The 19,242-nt window shown below is 37.1% G+C and overlaps 1 protein-coding gene across 3 annotated transcripts in view; it reads left to right on the forward strand.

Annotated features, from left to right (window-relative positions):
- The window catches only part of LOC111367029 (probable cyclic nucleotide-gated ion channel 20, chloroplastic), an 18,595-nt gene extending 3,378 nt beyond the window's left edge, over positions 1-15,217 (forward strand). For all 3 annotated transcript variants that reach the window (XM_022987705.1, XM_022987707.1, XM_022987706.1), the window contains exons 6-13: positions 32-280; positions 12,140-12,400; positions 12,583-12,728; positions 12,930-13,007; positions 13,258-13,387; positions 13,693-13,939; positions 14,056-14,218; positions 14,954-15,217. In XM_022987705.1, coding sequence (XP_022843473.1) covers positions 32-280; positions 12,140-12,400; positions 12,583-12,728; positions 12,930-13,007; positions 13,258-13,387; positions 13,693-13,939; positions 14,056-14,218; positions 14,954-15,074 — 1,395 coding nt within the window. In that variant the 3' untranslated portion in view covers positions 15,075-15,217. The remainder of the gene's footprint in view (positions 1-31; positions 281-12,139; positions 12,401-12,582; positions 12,729-12,929; positions 13,008-13,257; positions 13,388-13,692; positions 13,940-14,055; positions 14,219-14,953) is intronic.
- Positions 15,218-19,242: the final 4,025 nt, after the last annotated feature.

The following is a 19,242-nucleotide window of genomic DNA, read 5'->3' on the forward strand; positions in this document are numbered from 1 at the left end:
TTTTTTTTTTTTTTTTTTTTTTTTTTTGCAGATCATTATATTATTAGTCTTGCCAGACTCCATGAGATCATCTGGGGCCAATTATGCAAAAAATCTTTTGCGAGCTGCAATTCTTGTGCAGTATATTCCCAGGCTGTGCAGATTCTTGCCTTTTCTGGCTGGTCAGTCTGCAACTGGACTCATATTCGAGTCAGCGTGGGCAAATTTTGTAATAAATCTTCTCACTTTTGTGTTGGCTGGCCACCTGGTAGGCTCATGCTGGTATCTCTTTGGCCTACAGGTATGCCTTGTTTTCTTCAAAATCTTTCTTCATTTAAGTTCTCAACGTCGAAATTAGAAATCCTAATTCTACTCTACCGAGAGCAATCAATTAACAAAATGAAATAAAGACACAAAATCTATAGAGATTCACCTCAGTGTAAGACTGCATCCTCTTTCTGCGTTATAGTAATTCACTATAATGAAAATAAAGTTCACAAGAAAAAATTGCACATCTATTTCCTCTAACCTCTCTTTCTCTCATTTCAATGGTAATTAAATGTCTAATGAAGGCTCAGTATTTATAGGACAAATTAGGGAAAATTTGAAATTTACAAGATTCAAATTCCTAAGCTGAATTATATATGAACACAGATTTCTAAACTACCCTTAATGAAATTTTGGTTGGGGCTCCACCCCGACTTACTGGGAGAGGGGCTTCCTGCTCCGCGAAATAGCAATAATTAGGCTTTACAACTTAACACTCAAAATATCAGTGTTCGTCTTGGGGTTTCTATAACAAAACTAATTGAATTATGGTGACATTGCATTCGTGGATTCATTATGATATAAGCCCTTATATGGTATGTCTTAAAAAGTTGATAAAACTCCAAGTCAAAGTCAACAAATATTTATAATCACACATTTCATGAGATCCACAACTTTTTTATCAATTTTATCATCTTAGTCGGACTCAAGCACTCCTCACCTTGCAATCCAAAGTTGAAGATATTTGCAAAGGCATTCTATTTATTGAGGATCTATTGTCGAAAATGGTGGAAGAGTCAATCCTCGCATCAACCCTGGAACATTATGGAACAGCAATCAAAGAATGTCATTGTTAAAGGGACGCGTCTCCACTAGAGATTGACGAATTCATTTCATTAATTTATATCAAAATCTGCTAAAAATGATTTTTAGCTACACCAAATAGGGGCTAACTTGCACTATTTTTTCAATATTGCTATCTCCATACTTGAACGGCAAGCAACATCAACTGCAAAATAGTTTCCATTTTTGGTATTTATTATTATACTTTATTCAAGGTTTTATGTTCTATAAAATGGCAAAAGGTACTGAATCTAGAGTTCTATTAAAGAAGAATTTGAAATCTTGATCTATATAGATAATTTAAGTATTTAACCTTGTATATAGTATGCTGTGTAAGGGAAGACTCCTCAAATCAAGCTGAAAATCACAAGACCTGATTTACAGGCTGAAAATATGCCTTTAACAGCAAATAAATATTCAGCAATGGCAGGAAGAATCATATTTAAATGTGTTGTAACTGCTAGGCTTAATTTTAGCTCTCTTCCCTAGAATAAAGTCTGTATACTGGTGTATAATCTGATACTATCAACTGTAAATGTGTGTGGTGAAAATTTTCCCCAGTAGCAATAAGAATTTCTGTGTTCATATTTTTCAATAGTTCATCATGGTGTCAAAGCAGTCCTACAGAAAGAATTTGATCCCCTGATCTGAAATTTACCTGTAACCCGATACAACCCCACCATCTCCTACAGAAATCCCTCTTATTGCTCTCAATATCACTTCCCAGATAAACAAAAAACTCACACCATTTTCCTTCCCTCAATGGCATGCCCAGTTTGAAGTCCTACTCATGGGTATAATCTCTTTGATTATGTTACCGGAGATAAGCCCTGCCCTAAACCCAATGATACCTCCATTTCTGATCACCAAAGAACTCACTGGATAAGACAAGATAAACTTATCCACAATACCATTCTAGCATCCACGACCACCACCATAACACCATTAATTTCCATTATCAAAACTTCCCAGGAGGCATGTGATAGACCCCTGGTGATTTTTAAATACGCAAGGAGTAAGGAGGTAGCCACGTCAGCTAAGTATCCAAATTAATTAGGCATGCAGTTTGTTATTCTGTTATTTTGTTAGGGGGGAGGGTAGTGAGTCAGTTAGGGAAATTGTCAGTAAATGTAAAGGGGAGGGGCGGGTAACAATTAGAGAAAAATAAGGAGTCTGGTAGGAGAGTACAGAGCCTCTCGATTGCTCTGATTTGTTGGAGTCACATTTTACGTTCAATTCAATAAATTCACTCATTTCCATTGAATTTACTCTTCTTAGGTAAACGAGCTTGTTCCATCAATTCAGGTTCTTATCAAATTTTGGTATCAGAGCATTCGATTTTTGGGGAAACTGACATTATCTGATCGAGTGGAGACCTTGGAAGGGCAATTTGGGGTGTTAATGGAGAAAGTTGAGGCGACAATGAAACAGTGGACCGAAATAGAACGGGGAAAGGAAGGAAAAAGCCTCCCTCGAAGCAGCCTCTGAACCCCCCCACTAACCCCGCAGCACCGGCCATGTCCGGTGAAGCTGGCAGCAGTAATGAGGGGAGGAAATTCTGGGAAGACGGGGCACGAACATATTACAGGAATCGGAAGCTAGAAATGCCCAGTTTCGACGGCGATAATCCAGATGGATGGATCTTCAGGGCAGAGAGATATTTCAGCATGAATCAACTGTCAAATGAGGAGAAAATAGAGGCCGCGGCTGTATGTTTCGAAGGAGAAGCTCTGGTGTGGTTCCAGTGGGAAGATAGCAGGCAACCTCTGCGACGCTGGGAAGATCTGAAAACGCTGGCGTTGGAGCGCTTTCGGCCGTCGCAGGAGGGGACACTCTTCGAGACATTTTTGGCGCTAAAGCAAGCGAGCTCCGTTCGGGATTACCGACGTCAATTTGAAGCCATTGTTGCGCACTTAATAGCAGTGTCGGAGGAGGTAATGGAAAGTAATTTCATCAATGGGCTGACTCCTATTATCAGAGCTGAGGTGAGGATGATGAAGCCTCGTGGGCTGGCCCAAGCTATGGTTATGGCCCAACGGGTCGAAGATCGAAATGAAGCAATTAATCAGGCCCAAGTTCACCAAGGCCCAACTAAAAGCAAGAGTTATTCAAGTAGTACCACCTACAGCCCATTCTCCTATGCCCAAAACTCCCAGGCGGGCAACACAGCTCCAATCCAACGCAGTCCAATAGCCCCGTCGAAGCCCCTAACTGCCGTTTCTCGCGGTTCGGCGACGGGGAAGGGGGTGACTCCTTGCAAAAGGTTGACTGATGCGGAGCTCCAGTTAAAAAGGCAGAAGGGACCGTGCTTCAAATGCGACGAGAAATTTCAACCGGGTGACAAATGTCGCTACAGGGAACTGCAGGTTCTTGTCGTGCAAGAGGAGGAGGAACCACCGGATTCGGGCGGAGAGGCAGGGGAAGATGAAGTATTGGAGGCAGTGGAACTTTCATTAAACTCGGTGGTGGGGCTAACAAATCCGAAAACTATGAAGGTGATCGGGGTGTTGTTGGGTCGTGTGGTGGTGGTACTCATTGACTGTGGGGCAACCCACAATTTCATCTCCCTGGAGTTAGTAAATAAGCTACAAATTCCGGTTGCGGGCACCAACGGATATGGGGTCATTGTGGGAACGGGGTCGTCGGTGAAGGGGGTGGGCATTTGTAAAGGAGTAGTCGTTTCCCTGTCAAGCCTTGTGGTTGTGGATGATTTCTTACCTCTGAAATTAAGGTGTACTGATTTAATTCTGGGAATGAAGTGGTTGGGAACATTGGGACAAATGCAGGTGGATTGGGGGAGGTTGACGATGAAATTTAAGGTAGATGGGCATGAGGTGTTACTGCAGGGAGAAACTAACCTGCAGAAGACCCAGGTCTCTATTAAGTCGATATTCAGAAACTTCAAGGAGGGTGAGCAAGGGGTACTGTTGGAGCTGGGAAGTATGAGTTTGGAAAACGAGGAGAAAGTGAGCAAGGGCCCTGACGAGCTTACTGAAGTATTACGGTGGCATCACCAAGTCTTCGAGTGGCCTAATGAGCTTCCCCCATCACGATCCCATGACCATGGGATTGTGCTCCAGGCAGGGGCAGTCCCGGTTAACGTTAGGCTATATCGTTATCCGAGTTTCCAGAAGAATGAAATTGAGAAATTGGTGCGAAACATGCTGGAGGCTGGGATAATCCAACTCAGTTGCTGCCCATTCTCTAGCCCAATTTTGTTGGTAAAAAAGAAAGATGGGAGCTAGCGTTTTTGTGTAGACTACCGAGCGTTGAACAAGGTCACCGTCCCTGATAGATTTCCTATACCAGTGATCGATGAATTGGTGGACGAACTTCATGGGGCAGCCATCTTTTCAAAGCTGGATCTTAAATCGGGGTACCATCAGATAAGAATGAAACCGGATGATGTGCCAAAGACGACTTTCTGTACTCATGAAGGCCACTACGAATTCCTTGTCATGCCGTTTGGGCTGACAAATGCGTCGGCAACATTCCAAAGTTTGATGAATGAGGTCTTTCGACCCTATCTCAGAAAGTTTGTTCTGGTCTTTTTTGATGACATCTTAGTGTACAGTGCTTCGTTGAGGGAGCATCAAGAACATCTGGACATTGTTTTGGAATGCTTACAGCAACACAAGCTATACGTAAATGAGAAGAAGTGCACTTTTGGATAGCCTCAATTGGAATACCTAGGCCATATAATATCGGGACAAGGAGTATCTAAGATAGAGGCAATGCGCAGCTGGCCATCGCCTCAGAATCTTTGGGAGCTACGTGGATTTTTGGGGCTTACCGGCTACTATTGACGTTTTGTAAAATGATATGCGGAGATTGCTTGGCCACTTACCGAATTGTTGAAAAAGGACGGGTTTAACTGGAGTGAGGTGGCAGAGGATGCCTTTTGCAAACTGAAGACAGCAATGACTAAAGAGCCCGTTCTTGCCTTACCCGACTTCTCCCAAGTATTTGTGGTGGAAACCGATGCATCGGGCCACGGGTTGGGGGCTGTTTTAATGCAAGGACAGCATCCCATTGCCTACTTCAGCCAGGTGCTTCCGTTGAGTGCTAGACACAAATCAGTTTATGAGCGGGAATTGATGGCCATAGTGTTTTCCTCTCAGAAGTGGCGGCACTATTTACTGGGCAGACATTTTATAGTAAGGACTGATCAGCGAAGTTTGAAATTTCTTCTGGAGCAGCGCTTAGTTTGGGAAGAACATCAGAAATGGTTGACTAAACTCCTTGGCTTTGACTTTGAAATTCAATATCGGCCCGGTATGAAAAACAGAGCTGCAGATGCCCTCTCAAGAATGGGACCCATAGTTTTTCGGAAATATCAAGGCCCTGTGTGTTAGAAGTGGATGAGGTAAAAGCAGCAGTAACAAGGGACGAAGAGTTAAGCAAAATCATTGCCCACATACAATCAGGTGGAGGGGACCAACCTGGCTATTCGGTGGTGGATGGGACTTTGTGTTACAAAGCAGATTAGTGTTACCGAAATCATCCCCATTCATTGAGAAGGTCCTACAGGAATATCACGACTCGAGAATCGGTGGTCATTCGGGATTTCTCAAAACTTACAAACGGATAGCTCGAGAAATATATTGGAAGGGGATTAAAAGGGATGTCAGGGAATTTGTGAGCCGTTGCAATGTTTGCCAGCAGAATAAGTACATGTCCTTATCTCCTCAAGGACTCTTGCAGCCGTTGCTAATTCCAGAGCGAGTGTGGGCTGCCATTTCATTAGACTTCATCGAAAGGCTGCCCAAGTCTGAAGGGTGGGACACTATTTTAGTAGTAGTCGATCGACTCAGCAAATATGGGCACTTCATTGGGTTAAAGCATCCCTTCACGGCACCCTAGTGGCTAAAGTCTTCATACGAGAAGTTGTTAAGTTGCATGGAATTCCACAGTCTATTGTGTCAGACAGGGATCGAGTTTTTATGAGTAAGTTCTGGGAGGAGCTTTTTTGGGCTCAGGGGACAGTCCTTAAAAGGAGTACAGCCTACCATCCACAAACGGACGGCCAAACGGAGGTCGTCAATCGGTGTTTAGAGACATACTTGCGTTGTTTCGCTTCAAGTAAGCCATGATCATGGGGGCAGTGGTTACCATGGGCAGAATTTTGGTATAATACTTCTTTCCACACCGCCACGAATCACACTCCCTTTCAGATTGTGTATGGTTGTGATCCTCCGTCGGTTATGCCTTTTGAGAAGGGAATGACTGTAGTTTCCTCAGTAGAACAATCCTTGATCAGCAGGGATGAAGTCCTCTAGCACCTCAAGATGCAACTTTTGCGCGCCCAACAACGAATGAAGCAAGAGGCGGATGGGCATCGCCGTGATCTCCAGTTGAAAGTTGGGGACTTGGTATATCTGAAATTGCATCCTTACCGTCAAAAGTTTGTGGCTCAAAGATCATCAGCAAAACTTTCTCCCAAATATTATGGACCTTTTGAAGTTCAGGCCAAAGTGGGGCAGGTTGCTTACAAATTGAAACTTTCACCGGAGTCAGCTATCCACTCGGTTTTTCATGTGTCGCAGCTCAGGAAGGCTGTCGAGAATGCTCAGACTGTTTCAGAATTACCAGAACACCTTGCTGTGGAGACCTCGAGTAGAGTGGAACCAAAGAGAGTGTTTCAAATCCGTTCTAATTCAGCACGTTCAGCCTTGGGTCCTGAAGTTCTGATCAAGTGGAAGAACTCTCCAGACTACAAAGCCACCTGGAAGTCAGTTGAAAACATCTGCCAGCAATTTCCAGACTTCCACCTTGAGGACATGGTGGATTTTGAAGGGGGGTATTGATAGACCCCTGGTGATTTTTAAATACGCAAGAAGGAGTAAGGAGGCAGCCACGTCAGCTAAGTATCCAAATTAATTAAGCATGCAATTTGTTATTTTGTTATTTTGTTAGGGGAAAGGGTAGTGAGTCAGTTAGGGAAATTGTCAATAAATGTAAAGGGGAGGGGCGGGTAACAATTAGAGAAAAATCAGGAGTCTGGTAGGAGAGTACAGAGCCTCTCGAATGCTCTGGTTTGTTGGAGTCACATTTTACGTTCAATTCAATGAATTCACTCATTTCCATTGAATTTACTCTTCTTAGGTAAACGAGTTTGTTCCATCAATTCAGGTTCTTATCAGCATGGCAAAAATTACACACAATGTATGCAAGCAAGTCTCAGACTAGGTCAATGCAACTCAAAGAGGAACTTATCTGATAAAGAAGGGAAATCAGATGATTCAAGAGTACTTGCACACTATCAAATCCCTCATGGATCATCCAATCTCTGAAGATGATCTAATGCTTTACATCCTCAATGGTTTTGGCGCTGATTTTCATGAGATTGCAACTCCTATTCGTACAAGGGAACATCCGCTCACATTCGAGGAGTTATATGACCTTCTTGTAGGTCACGATGTGTACCTACCCCGCCTTGAAGCCACTTCCCAGCAGCTAATCGCCTCCGCCAACTACTCTAATTGGCGATCTAGTCCGGGTTCTTTCTCTGGAGGTCACTTTTCTAAGGGCTCCTCAAAGCCTATTGGTTTTGATCGCAATAATGGAACTTCAGCGATCAATAATTCCTCAGTCCAATACCAGAAAAATAGCAGCCCACGAGACAATAGGAAGAATAAGCCCAATGGCCAACGATGTTACACACCAAAATGCTAACTTTGTGATCAGTTAGGATATATGGCTAAATACTATCCCCGTCTCCAACCTACTGCAGCAATGGCAAACTATGCTTCAACTTCACCAGCCCAAGACACAGTGGCTCATAGACTCCGCAACCTTCCACAATATCATTGGTGATTTAGCTAATTTATCTGTCCATTCTGAATATGATGGCATCGACGAGGTTGTCATCGGTGATGGTTCAGGTTTTCATGTCTCTTATATTGATTCATTGGTTCCTCACTCAACCACACGCTCCTTTCATATAAATGATACCCTTTGTGTCCCTTATATACAAAATTTTTTTTATCTCCGTCCATTTTACCGCTCAAAATCGTGTTTTTGTTTAATTTCATCCTTCCTTTTTTTCTTGTGAAGGATCAGACCACGGGGGTGGTTCTACTTAGGGATGGCAAAAAGGCTTGAGGGCTTTGGCCGCCGGTGGCTCGGCCCACAAAAAGCTCGAGCTGGCTCTGCTCGAGGCTCAGGCTGAGCCCCATCTTGGGGTGCCGGGCCGAGCCCGAGCTGGCTCGCCAACAAAAAAAAAAAAAAAAAAAAATTGTTGAAAGGCAGCAGCTATCAACTGCCTTTTAAGGGAAAAAAAAGTGGGAAAAAAACGAGCCGGCTTGGCTCAGCCTGTTTTAGCTCGGTAAGGCTCGAGCCTTGATTTTTTTGCCGAGCTTTTGCTCGGCTTGGCTCGGGCCAAAAAAAGCCCGTCTTCAAAAAGCTCGAGTCGAGCCCGAGCCTTGATTTTTGGCTCGTGAGCTGGCTCGGCTCGTTGCCATCCCTAGTTCTACTCAAAGGTGCTTGTGAAAATGGTGTTTATACCCTACTGGAGTCGATGGTGAAATCTTCTCCAAAAATGATTGCAAAAGTGTATAAAAGGACCTCCGTTGATGGGTGGCACAAACGTCTTGGACATCCATCTAATAAAATTGTCCATCAACTTGTCAACTCTATCTTCCAGTGATAAAAGAAAATGTTTCTCATCTTTGTATTTCTTGTTCCATTAATAAAGCTTACAAACAACCATTTCGAAAAAATAGTCTTCAAAATCACGCACCACTGGACTTAATTTACACTAATGTTTGGGGACCCTCTAATTCAATTGGCATCGATGGATCACGTTATTATCTACTTTTGGTTGATCATTTCACAAAATATATTTGGCTCCCACTCTTTCCAAATTTTAATGGTTGGAATAGTAATTTTTTGAAAAATGAGTGGTTTAAAAGGATTGAAAAGTTTTCGATTTACGTATAATATTATTGTATGGAAGATTGAGTGGCTGAAAATAAAAGAAAAAGAATGAAAAAGAGAATTGGGACCAAACGGGGGCTTGATTTTATCCTATGGAAACAATATCTGGTGTTAGCACAATATTCCCTCAATTTAAACAACTTGTTGAAACTAGATTTCAATCAAAAATCAAAACCATTTACTTTGATAATGGCTTTAAAAAAATATTTTTCAATTCATGGAATAAGCCACTACACCATTACTCCTCATACACCGCAACAAAATGGTGTTTTAGAGCGTCATCATCGTCATTTAGTGGAAACAGGTCTTACTCTATTACATGATGCTTCACTATGAAATATTGGCCCCATGATTTTTCCATTGCGGTATACTTATTAACCGTCAACCAACACCCCTTCTTCAAAACAAATCCCCATTTGAAGCTTTATTTTAAAAACCACCAAATCATCTGAAGATAAAAAAAATTGGTTGTTTATGCTTCCCACTCACTTGGCTGTATAACACAAACAAATTGCAGGCCAAAGCCGTTCCTTGTCTCTTCGTGGGCTACTCTTTGGCCTAAAATGCCTACAAGTGCATTGATCCATCAACCAACAAAATCTATCACTCCATGCATGTTCTTTTCGATGAAACCCGAAATGGACCTTATGAAAATCCAGCACCCTCGTCATCCTCAACAAGTGCTTTACCCATCCACGGAGCACCTCCATTCGTTCCATAGCCTTCGCTAGTGACTTTGGCAGGGGAGAGCATCTTCACATCATCTCCAGGTGACGCCTCTCACTCATCAAACCCTAATTCCTCTGCATATCATGATATTGTGACATCCTCATCAAATTCGCGTGAAATTCAAATCATGCATAACACTGATTTGAACACTGACACCACCTCTGCTCGCTATAACCCACTTGCACAACAGATTACCTGAACCCAATATATGACCACTCGGTCAATGAATAACATCCATAAATCCAAACAACTAAATTCAACAACCAAACATCCCATTCCAAGCACCATTGAACCAACTTGTGTGAGACAAGCTCTCCGTGAACCACACTGGAGGACAGCCATGTTAGAAGAACTCACTGCCCTCATGGGACCTGGTCCCTCCCCCAAATAAATGGGTATTTGGGTAAAGAGAAAATATGATGGGTCTGCAGATCGTTTTAAAGCGCGACTTGTTGCAAAAGGCTACAATCAACGTCCTGGGTTGGATTACAAAGAAACCTTTAGCCCCGTTGTCAAGCCCGCTAGTATTCGAACTGTCCTAACAGTTGCTGTGATGCAAGGATGGCCCTTGAGACAACTTGATATCAACAATGCATTTTTGCATGGAAAGTTGATTGAAACCATTTATATGGCCCAACCCCCAGGATTCAAAGATGCTTCAAAACCTAATCATGTTTGCAGGTTAAATAAGGCAATTTATGGCCTAAAATAGGCTCCTCGAGCTTTGAGGAGCCTGGTACTCGGCATTTAGAATGGCAATAATGAATCTTGATTTTCAAAATTCAAAGGCAGACTCATCATTGTTTATCTACCAAAAAAACTGTCTTGCGATATTCATTGGTAGGTGGATGATTTGGTAGTCACTGCCAATGATCTTACCTTTTTTTTTTTTTTTTTTTTTTTTTTTTTTTCTTTTAATCTCATATCATTGAAAAACTTGGCGCTCAATTCTCCTTAAAAGACAAGGACCAGCTTCACTTCTTCTTGGGCATGGAAGTCATACCTACAAAATCAGTTCTCTTCCTATACCAACACAAATACATTCAGGACCTTCTTTCAAAAACAAATATGATGGGTGCAAAGGAAGTATCTACTCCACTGTCTACAAGCATGACTCTGAAGCTGGTTGATGGAACAGTATCCTTTGATAGCATGAGTTTCGAAGTGTCATTGGAGGTCTTCAGTAATTTTCTCTCACACGCCCAAACATTTGTTTCTCAGTCAATAAATTATCACAATTTATGCATAAACCCACGGTAACTCACTGGACAGTTGCAAAGAGACTCCTCCGGTACTTGAAATAAACCATTTTCCATGTCATCCACATTAAAAAAAATTCCAGCTTTGATATTACCACATACTCCAATGCCGATTGGGCGGACAATTTTGATGATCGTACATCCACCTCAGCATATATAAGCTTCCTTGGATCAAATCCCATCTCTTGGAGTTCAAAAAATCAAAGAGCTGTAGCAAGATCGTTGACCGAAGCTGAATATAGATCTCTTGCAAATGCTGCCTCCAAAACAGTGTGGCTGCTATCATTATTCAAGGAACTCAGGCTAGCAATAAAAGCGTCACCAAAATTGTTATGTGATAATTTGAGTGCATCTCATCTTAGTTTCAATCCTATTCAGCACTCTCAGATGAAGCATATTCAAATTGATCTACATTTCATTCGTGATATGGTTCAAAAGAGCATTCTCAATGTTCAACATGTCAATACTCAAGATCAGCTCGCAGACTTATTGACAAAGCCATTATCAGAACAAAACTCATGAACTCTCTCAAATTCAAGATTGGATTAGCCAACGGCACCTCCATCTTGTGGAGGCGTGTAAGGGAAGACTCCTCAAATCAAGCTGAAAATCACAAGACCTGATTTACAGGCTGAAAATATGCCTGTAACAGCAAATAAATATTCTGCAATGGCTGGAAGAATCTTATGTAAATGTGTTGTAAGTGCAACACTTAATTTTAGCTTTCTTCCCTAGAATAAAGTCTGTATACTGGAATATATTCTGATACAATCAACTGTAAATGTGTGGTGAAAATTTTCCCCAATAGCAATAAGAATTTCTGTGTTCACATTTTTCAAAACTTCATCATGCTGAATAATCCTCTCGTTTGTGTCTGTCTAATAACTCTTTGCAACTAATAACTTAAATAGAACTTCTAACTCACTCCCTCAAGATCCATAAATGTATGTACAAACTTGGCCTAAATAAACCTGATACATTTTTCTGATTTTTTCTCTAACATTACGATAAAAAATCATTTTATTGTTATTTTCCTATTCCTTTGAGAAGTTTCTGTGTTATTTGGTTGTCCTGATGAAGTTGAGACAACTTGGAAATTTTCTTGATTTACTTTTTTTTTTCAGCGAGTGAATCAATGTCTTCGAGATGCTTGTCATGACTCCAACTTGGATAAGTGTATGAATTTCATCGACTGTGGGCATGGCAACGATTTTGGAGAATTCCAGAAAAATCCGACTTGGAAACAATGGAAGAGTAATGAAAACGCCACTGCTTGTTTTGGGCAAGGAGGTTTCTCCTATGGAATTTACGAACAAGCTGTCAATTTAACTACCAAGCGAAGTGTAGCAACAAGATATATATATTCATTATTTTGGGGGTTCCAGGTAAGCGTGAGATATAACAGTGTCATAAATTTTCATTGTTAATGCTAAACTTAGAATAGAATAAACTTCGAGTATACTTTTATTTTATTTATTTTTTTAAATGTCAACCTATCCCTGTACTTGTTTTTCTTGAAAATATGGATTTACCATCTGACATAATTTTATTTTTTGGTTTAAAAAAGCAAATTAGCACTCTTGCTGGGAATCTAGTTCCGAGCTATTTTGTGTGGGAAGTTCTCTTCACTATGGGTATCATAGGAGCTGGACTTCTGCTTTTTGCTCTGCTGATTGGTAATATGCAGAATTTTCTCCAGGCTCTTGGTCGCAGGTAGAACTTTTAGGAACGAGCAAGATACATGTCAAATTTTCATTACACTCTGTTCGCATGATATTTGCTGAATTTTAAAAATCTCATTCATGATCAATCATTATGCAATTAATCTTCTGCATAAAATGGTTTTGGGATACCTGCTCAAATTGAAGAGGTAGTTGTTATCGACAGAGAATTTATGCTCTTCATGTTTCTCAGGAGGTTGGAAATGTCTCTTAGACGCCGTGATGTTGAGCAGTGGATGAGTCATCGTCGCTTGCCAGAAGAGCTAAAAAGGTTGCATCTCCATTTTCCTCTACAAATGATAGTTTCTGTTTTCATCTTAATGATTGTTTATCTACACATCCCAGTGGCTCACTTATTCCATGAAACAAAGCCCGGTCATTTATGAGCTAGTATATTATGCATTTTTATTTAAATCTTCGATAAGTAGCAAACATCTAAAGAACTACATCTAATGTATTAGTAGAGTGATCTGGTTGTCGTGTATTTTTTATGTAAAATGCATCAACCTTTTCCAATGCAGGCTAGTTCGACAAGCAGAACGTTATAATTGGGCTGCCACGAGGGGAGTAAATGAAGAACAGCTATTGGAGAATTTACCCGAAGACCTTCAAAGAGAGATCAGGCGCCATCTCTTTAAATTTATCGAGAGAGTGAGTTCCAATTCAAATTAAGTTAATAGATAGGTCTTTAAAGTATCGCATCAAAGCAAGGACAGACAATGAGGACACTTCAACCTATTGAGGAAAAAGAAGAAAGCTTCAATAATCTTGGTTGTAACTTTTCTTCTTTATAAAATACAAGACATGTCCCTGTATATACATGAGGTTTTTGGGTCTGTCCTGATGAGGATAAAAATTTGTGTGGTTCGTTCGTGCATAATCATGGTATTTATTCAGATATATATCTTGGATTCTACATCTTCCTATGAATATTTTAACTATGTTGTTAATTATAGGTCCGAATTTTTCAACTTCTGGATGAACCAATTATAGATGCCATTTGCGAAAGACTAAGAACAAAAACATATATTGGAGGAAGTAAAATCCTATATCATGGTGGTCTTGTTGATAAGATGGTTTTTATAATCCGGGGAAAGATGGAGAGCATTGGAGAAGATCGAATTGTGGTTCCCTTGTCTGAAGGTGATGTTTGTGGAGAAGAACTCCTCACTTGGTGCCTCGAGCATTCTTCTGTAAATAAAGGTACAAGTGGATGACATATGGAATCAGTCAAATCTCTTAGTCGACCTCTTACATGGCTTATCATCAGGATCATTTACTATATATAAACAGACATTACCTTTTCTTTTCTTTCTCAGATGGAAGAAAAATCAGGATTCCGGGGCACAGATTGTTGAGCAATAGGCTTGTAAGATGCTTAACAAATGTAGAAGCATTTGTATTGCGCGCTGCAGATCTTGAAGAAGTCACCAGTCTTTTTGCAAGATTCTTGAGAAGCCCACGTGTCCAGGGGGCCATAAGGTAATTTATTTGGAAAAATACGATGGGGTGTTACATATTTTTCTTATTTGTTAGTCCTTAAACTGCTTTATTTCAGTCCATTACCAGATGTATCATCAAAATACGAATTCTCAATCCTTATTTCGGGCCAAAATAATAATAATAATAATAATAATAATAATAATAATAATAATGTATCCGAGACAGGGGAGTGAATCCATTTGATTTTGCAGAAGCAAGAAGTGCAGCATCTGCACTGGCTTCATTCTTTGACATCCCCGAAATACATTTGTCTCGCTCGGTTTTAATAATACTGTGAATGAAAAGATATTAACCTAGCATCCTCCTATTTTTATTTTAATTTTATTTGGACTATTATTTATTTTGTTTATTTTAGTTGGACTATTAGTTAGTGGGCCAGGCCCCTTTCTCTTTAGGGTTTTGCTTTGTTATTTAAATCTATTTTGCCATGTAATTGAGACAGATTTGATGATTACGATGAATTGAGATTGGTTGTGGCATCTCCTTCCTTTCTCTTCCCCTTTTCCCCTAAATTTCTGCATCTTCTCCGATTTCTCCCCCTTCTCTTTGGTTCTCCCCTCCTTTCTTGTTGTTTTCTTATTTTATCCTGCATCACCTTTGTATCTGGTTATACAGTAACCAGTTCGCGTTATGAAATGGAGATATCTTGAAAATGCATTTGGGACGATTTTGTTCCCGTGATGATCGCTCTAACGAATGCCCGTCCCATTGCAGGTATGAATCACCTTACTGGCGGGGTCTTGCAGCGAGGATAATACAAGTTGCATGGAGATATAGGAAGAAGCGGCTAAGTCGTACCGAATCCTCTAGCCCACAGTTTAATCATTGGCATTAATCTTTTGCATACAAGGTGTAATAAAAAAACTCGTTGTAATTTACCATAAGAGCCCACGTAAATTATTAGCAACAGATGAGCAATATAAATTTCAAGAAAATAGTATTATAAATCTTGATAATGTTCATAGTCTTTCTTTCTTCTTTTCCTCTCTTTTTGAGCATTCGTGGTTTCCCCTCTCGGACTTATATTTCTTTCTAAGGCGCTATTAATTAGAACCAATTTTATGCAAAAGAGTTTTATTTTTTAGTTTTAGAAACCAAGGTTTGTGCCTTGTGACCGGAAGAATCTAACACCCGGAAACCTACGATCTGAAAATTACTCAAATAATTTTTTTAGTCATTATAAAAGTTGATTGACACATTTAATACCACAAAAAAATAATAATAATAAAAATTGAAGAATATTGTGGAATAAAATAAGTTATTTTATTATTTTATAATATGTCAAATAAATTCAATCCACTATTGATATATAAATTTATTGATTTTGAATAATAAAATTCTGATTGCAAAATAATTTTAAACAAAATGTTAAATATTGGAAGAATAAAAATTTTTGATCTAGCGACACGAACTCTATCAGCAGTCTCAACTACTAACTCCGATTAATCAAATATCTTAAAAATATTTTAGATATTGAATGAGCATACGAATACACTCAATATAAATTTTATGTCAGTATTTTCACAATTTAATATAAAAAGCAAATAAAGTACACCCATAAGGCCATAACACAATTTTCTAGTGGGATGGAAACCTGATCTTCTCATTCTCACTTAGGTCATTTCCATTCTTAATCTTCACTTAGGGTATTTAGTCCTATGACTGATTTCTGTATAAATCTACATAATAATATCCTATGGTATTACTCACAAAATCTTTTTTTAATTTAAATCACATAATAACACATAAACTATTTAAAACATTAAAAAATGAAAACACAAAATCACTTGGCATTTAGAGAAATCCAAACTTTATTCGACAAATTGCTTTATACTTTAGCTGTTTAGGACTAAAAATTCTTGTGAACGGATCTCGAACGCACTAGAAAATCTCTTTCTTTTCTTTGATAAGGATAATTTCATAATTATAATTCTAATGGGACCTTTAATTCAAATTTAGATTGGTCTTTCAAAAACAAACTTACCATGAAATATAATTTTAAAAATTCTAACTGTATGATGATAAAATTCTAGTGTGGATATGTGCAAATTTTAAGTTTTATTAAAATACTTTTATATCAAATAATTTGATAATAATTTAACAGATATCCAAAATTATATTAGAATCATAATTATCAATTAACAAATATCCTACTATATAACAGAATTACAATTGACCTTTATAATCTTACATGTGAACTTGCATTGGAACCAGTATTTGAATTGAAAGAATGAATAGCAAAATCTAAGATAAGTAGGATTACAATTTAATGTTAAAGTTTATTAAAGTAGAAATAAAATAAAAGTTAACATTTACCAACTTAATTAAAAATTCTACTCAAATAATAAAGAAAATTTTAGTTTATACTCACGCACACACGTGACAGGCATAATGTCAAACCAACAAAATTAATTATTAATAAAAAAGAATATCTTACAATGTCAATAACTTGAGCTTAACATCTTCGGATTAATTTTTTCTCGAGTCCATGGTTCGTCATCTAATACGAACTATCCAACTATATATATATATATACACATATATATACACATACTAGTCTATCGCCCATGCAATGCATGAGCAAGATCATTTTGAACGTCATAATAGTATTTTTAATGTAGACATGATTTTAATGTTTAAAGAAGAAGTGAATCAATTAGTTATAAAAATAATCATTTGAGGTAAGCTAATTTTGAAATTGAATGATTCAATATAGTAATAACAAAAATGAACTGTTCAACCTTGTGTAAAGAAAAGCAGTAATTTCCACCAATAGAAAAAAATTGAAATAATTTAAATCAAACAATTTATATTAAAAAAATTTCTCCTTTGAAGGAGGGAAAAGTAGTAATTGAAAAAATTAAGTTCAATTATAAAGAGAAAAGAATTTTAAAAAAAATAAATAGAAAAAGTTTTATCTATAATACAAACAAAAGTTTAAAAAATAAATTAATCAGTAATTTCCACCAGTAGAAAAATTGAAATAATTTTATATTGAACAAATTTATATTAACAAAATTTTTAATAGAAAAAAAAATGTCATTTGAAGGAGAGAAAAGTAATAATTAAAAAAATTAAGTTCAATGAGAAAAGAATTTAAAAAAAATTTTAATAGAAAAAATTTATCTATAATATAAATAAAAATTAAAATAAATAAATAAATAAAATAAAATTTTCATCCATTGACTCTCCTTTCAAGAAGAGAGACTCTTGAAATGGAGAGAAAATGAGAGTTCTATCCTTTTAAAAGGAGAGACAATCTCTCCGTGGATGGAGAGATTCTCTTCGTCCAAGGAGAATATTTTTTTTCCTTATTTTTATTTAAATTTATTTTGTTCATATTATAAATTTTTTTAGTTTGAATTTAAAATTCTTTTTAATTCTTCTCTCTTCATGATAAAATTTATTTTTTTCAATTTTAATTAAATAATATTAATATGTTCTTTGTTTCATTTTTGTAACTTTAATTTGTTTAATTTTTTTGTTTGATTACATAATATATATATATATATAAAGTCGAAGAAAATAAGAAATAAATCGACAAGTAAGCAAATATCCAATAAAAACATAAATTTCATAGTCATATCCAAGAAAAAAAATTAAACACTAATTAGATTTTCACGTATATACAGAGACAATAACACACCTCACATCTAGGTAGAGGAAGATAAATCAAGCTAAATTTTCATCTATACACAAAAATAAAAACTGCATACCTTAAATAAATCTTAAAAAACTAAAAAAACGGAAATACAAAAAAATAAAAAATTGGAAGAACATACCCAAAGATAATCGTCACAAATTCTACGATTTTCTTCCCTACGATTGAGATGAGGACTGCGTGATTTTTTTTTCAAAGAAAGAAACAATGATTTGGAGAGTTTTTTTTCGTACATGAAAGCAGGACTTTTGGACAGAACTCGATTGAAATGAAGGAGTGAGAATGAGTGACTTGAAAGAGTGATAGATAGTAGATTACTTTATAGTTTTTTTATAACTAGTAGTAGTCATGTGCGTTGCACGTCTTATGTGCGAAATAAATGATATATGTAATATTTTTAAAGTAAGACAATTGATAATGTTAAAAGAAAAAATTAAATTGTTAAAAATATACATATAAATAAAATTTTTATGAAAATTACATACATAAAGTGAAAATGTTGAATAAATTGAAATGTAATGATTTGTTTATATTAGACTTTGGTTGGACCCCTACCTTCAACTATTACGATGAATCGATCAATTTTGTGGTACAAACAAACACGAAGAAAAATCAAATTAAAAGATGTACATTTGATTAAGTTTAAAATATGTACGTATAAGTAGACTAAGTGTATGTAAATAATTTTCAAATTAAAAAATTACTCATTTTGTCTATACCATAAACATTTTTATCTAAAAAATAAAAACCAAAAATTATCTTATCTAAACATATTTAGAAATAAAAAATTACATATTAATCATGCTTATTGTTATAAAAAGAGAAGAAAATAGAGAGAAGTGAATAGACGTGTGTGTATAAAATTGAGAACCAAAGCTCTATATTTATAAGGTAGAATCAGGGATACAACAATAATAATTTCTAGGGTTGTAGGGGTGTAATTGTCATTCACCAATAAACTCTAATGAACTTTTCATTTTACAACACTTATCATATTAATCCATAGCATTTATTTTAAATTAGAAACCAAAGTTACATTAAAAAATAGATATCGAAGTGAAAAATTTTAAACAAAAGTTTTCCTTTTCTTTTGAATGGGATTAATACAAATGGAGGAATAAAAATTCTTCATTTAAATGTACCGAGATAAAAAAAAAAAATCTTTTCTTTATATATTTATATCTAATAAATAATAGGATTACCATCATTTTTTTGCTTATAACAAACTGAATGCGCAATAATAAATACCTCATATATATTAATTATTTTCTATAACACATAATATTAATTTTTATTAATATTTAAAAAATTGGATTTAGTGAAAATGTGTAATTGAGATGTG

This window comes from Olea europaea, chromosome 18 (genome assembly GCF_002742605.1).
Source record: "Olea europaea var. sylvestris chromosome 18, O_europaea_v1, whole genome shotgun sequence".
Classification (NCBI taxonomy): domain Eukaryota; kingdom Viridiplantae; phylum Streptophyta; class Magnoliopsida; order Lamiales; family Oleaceae; genus Olea; species Olea europaea.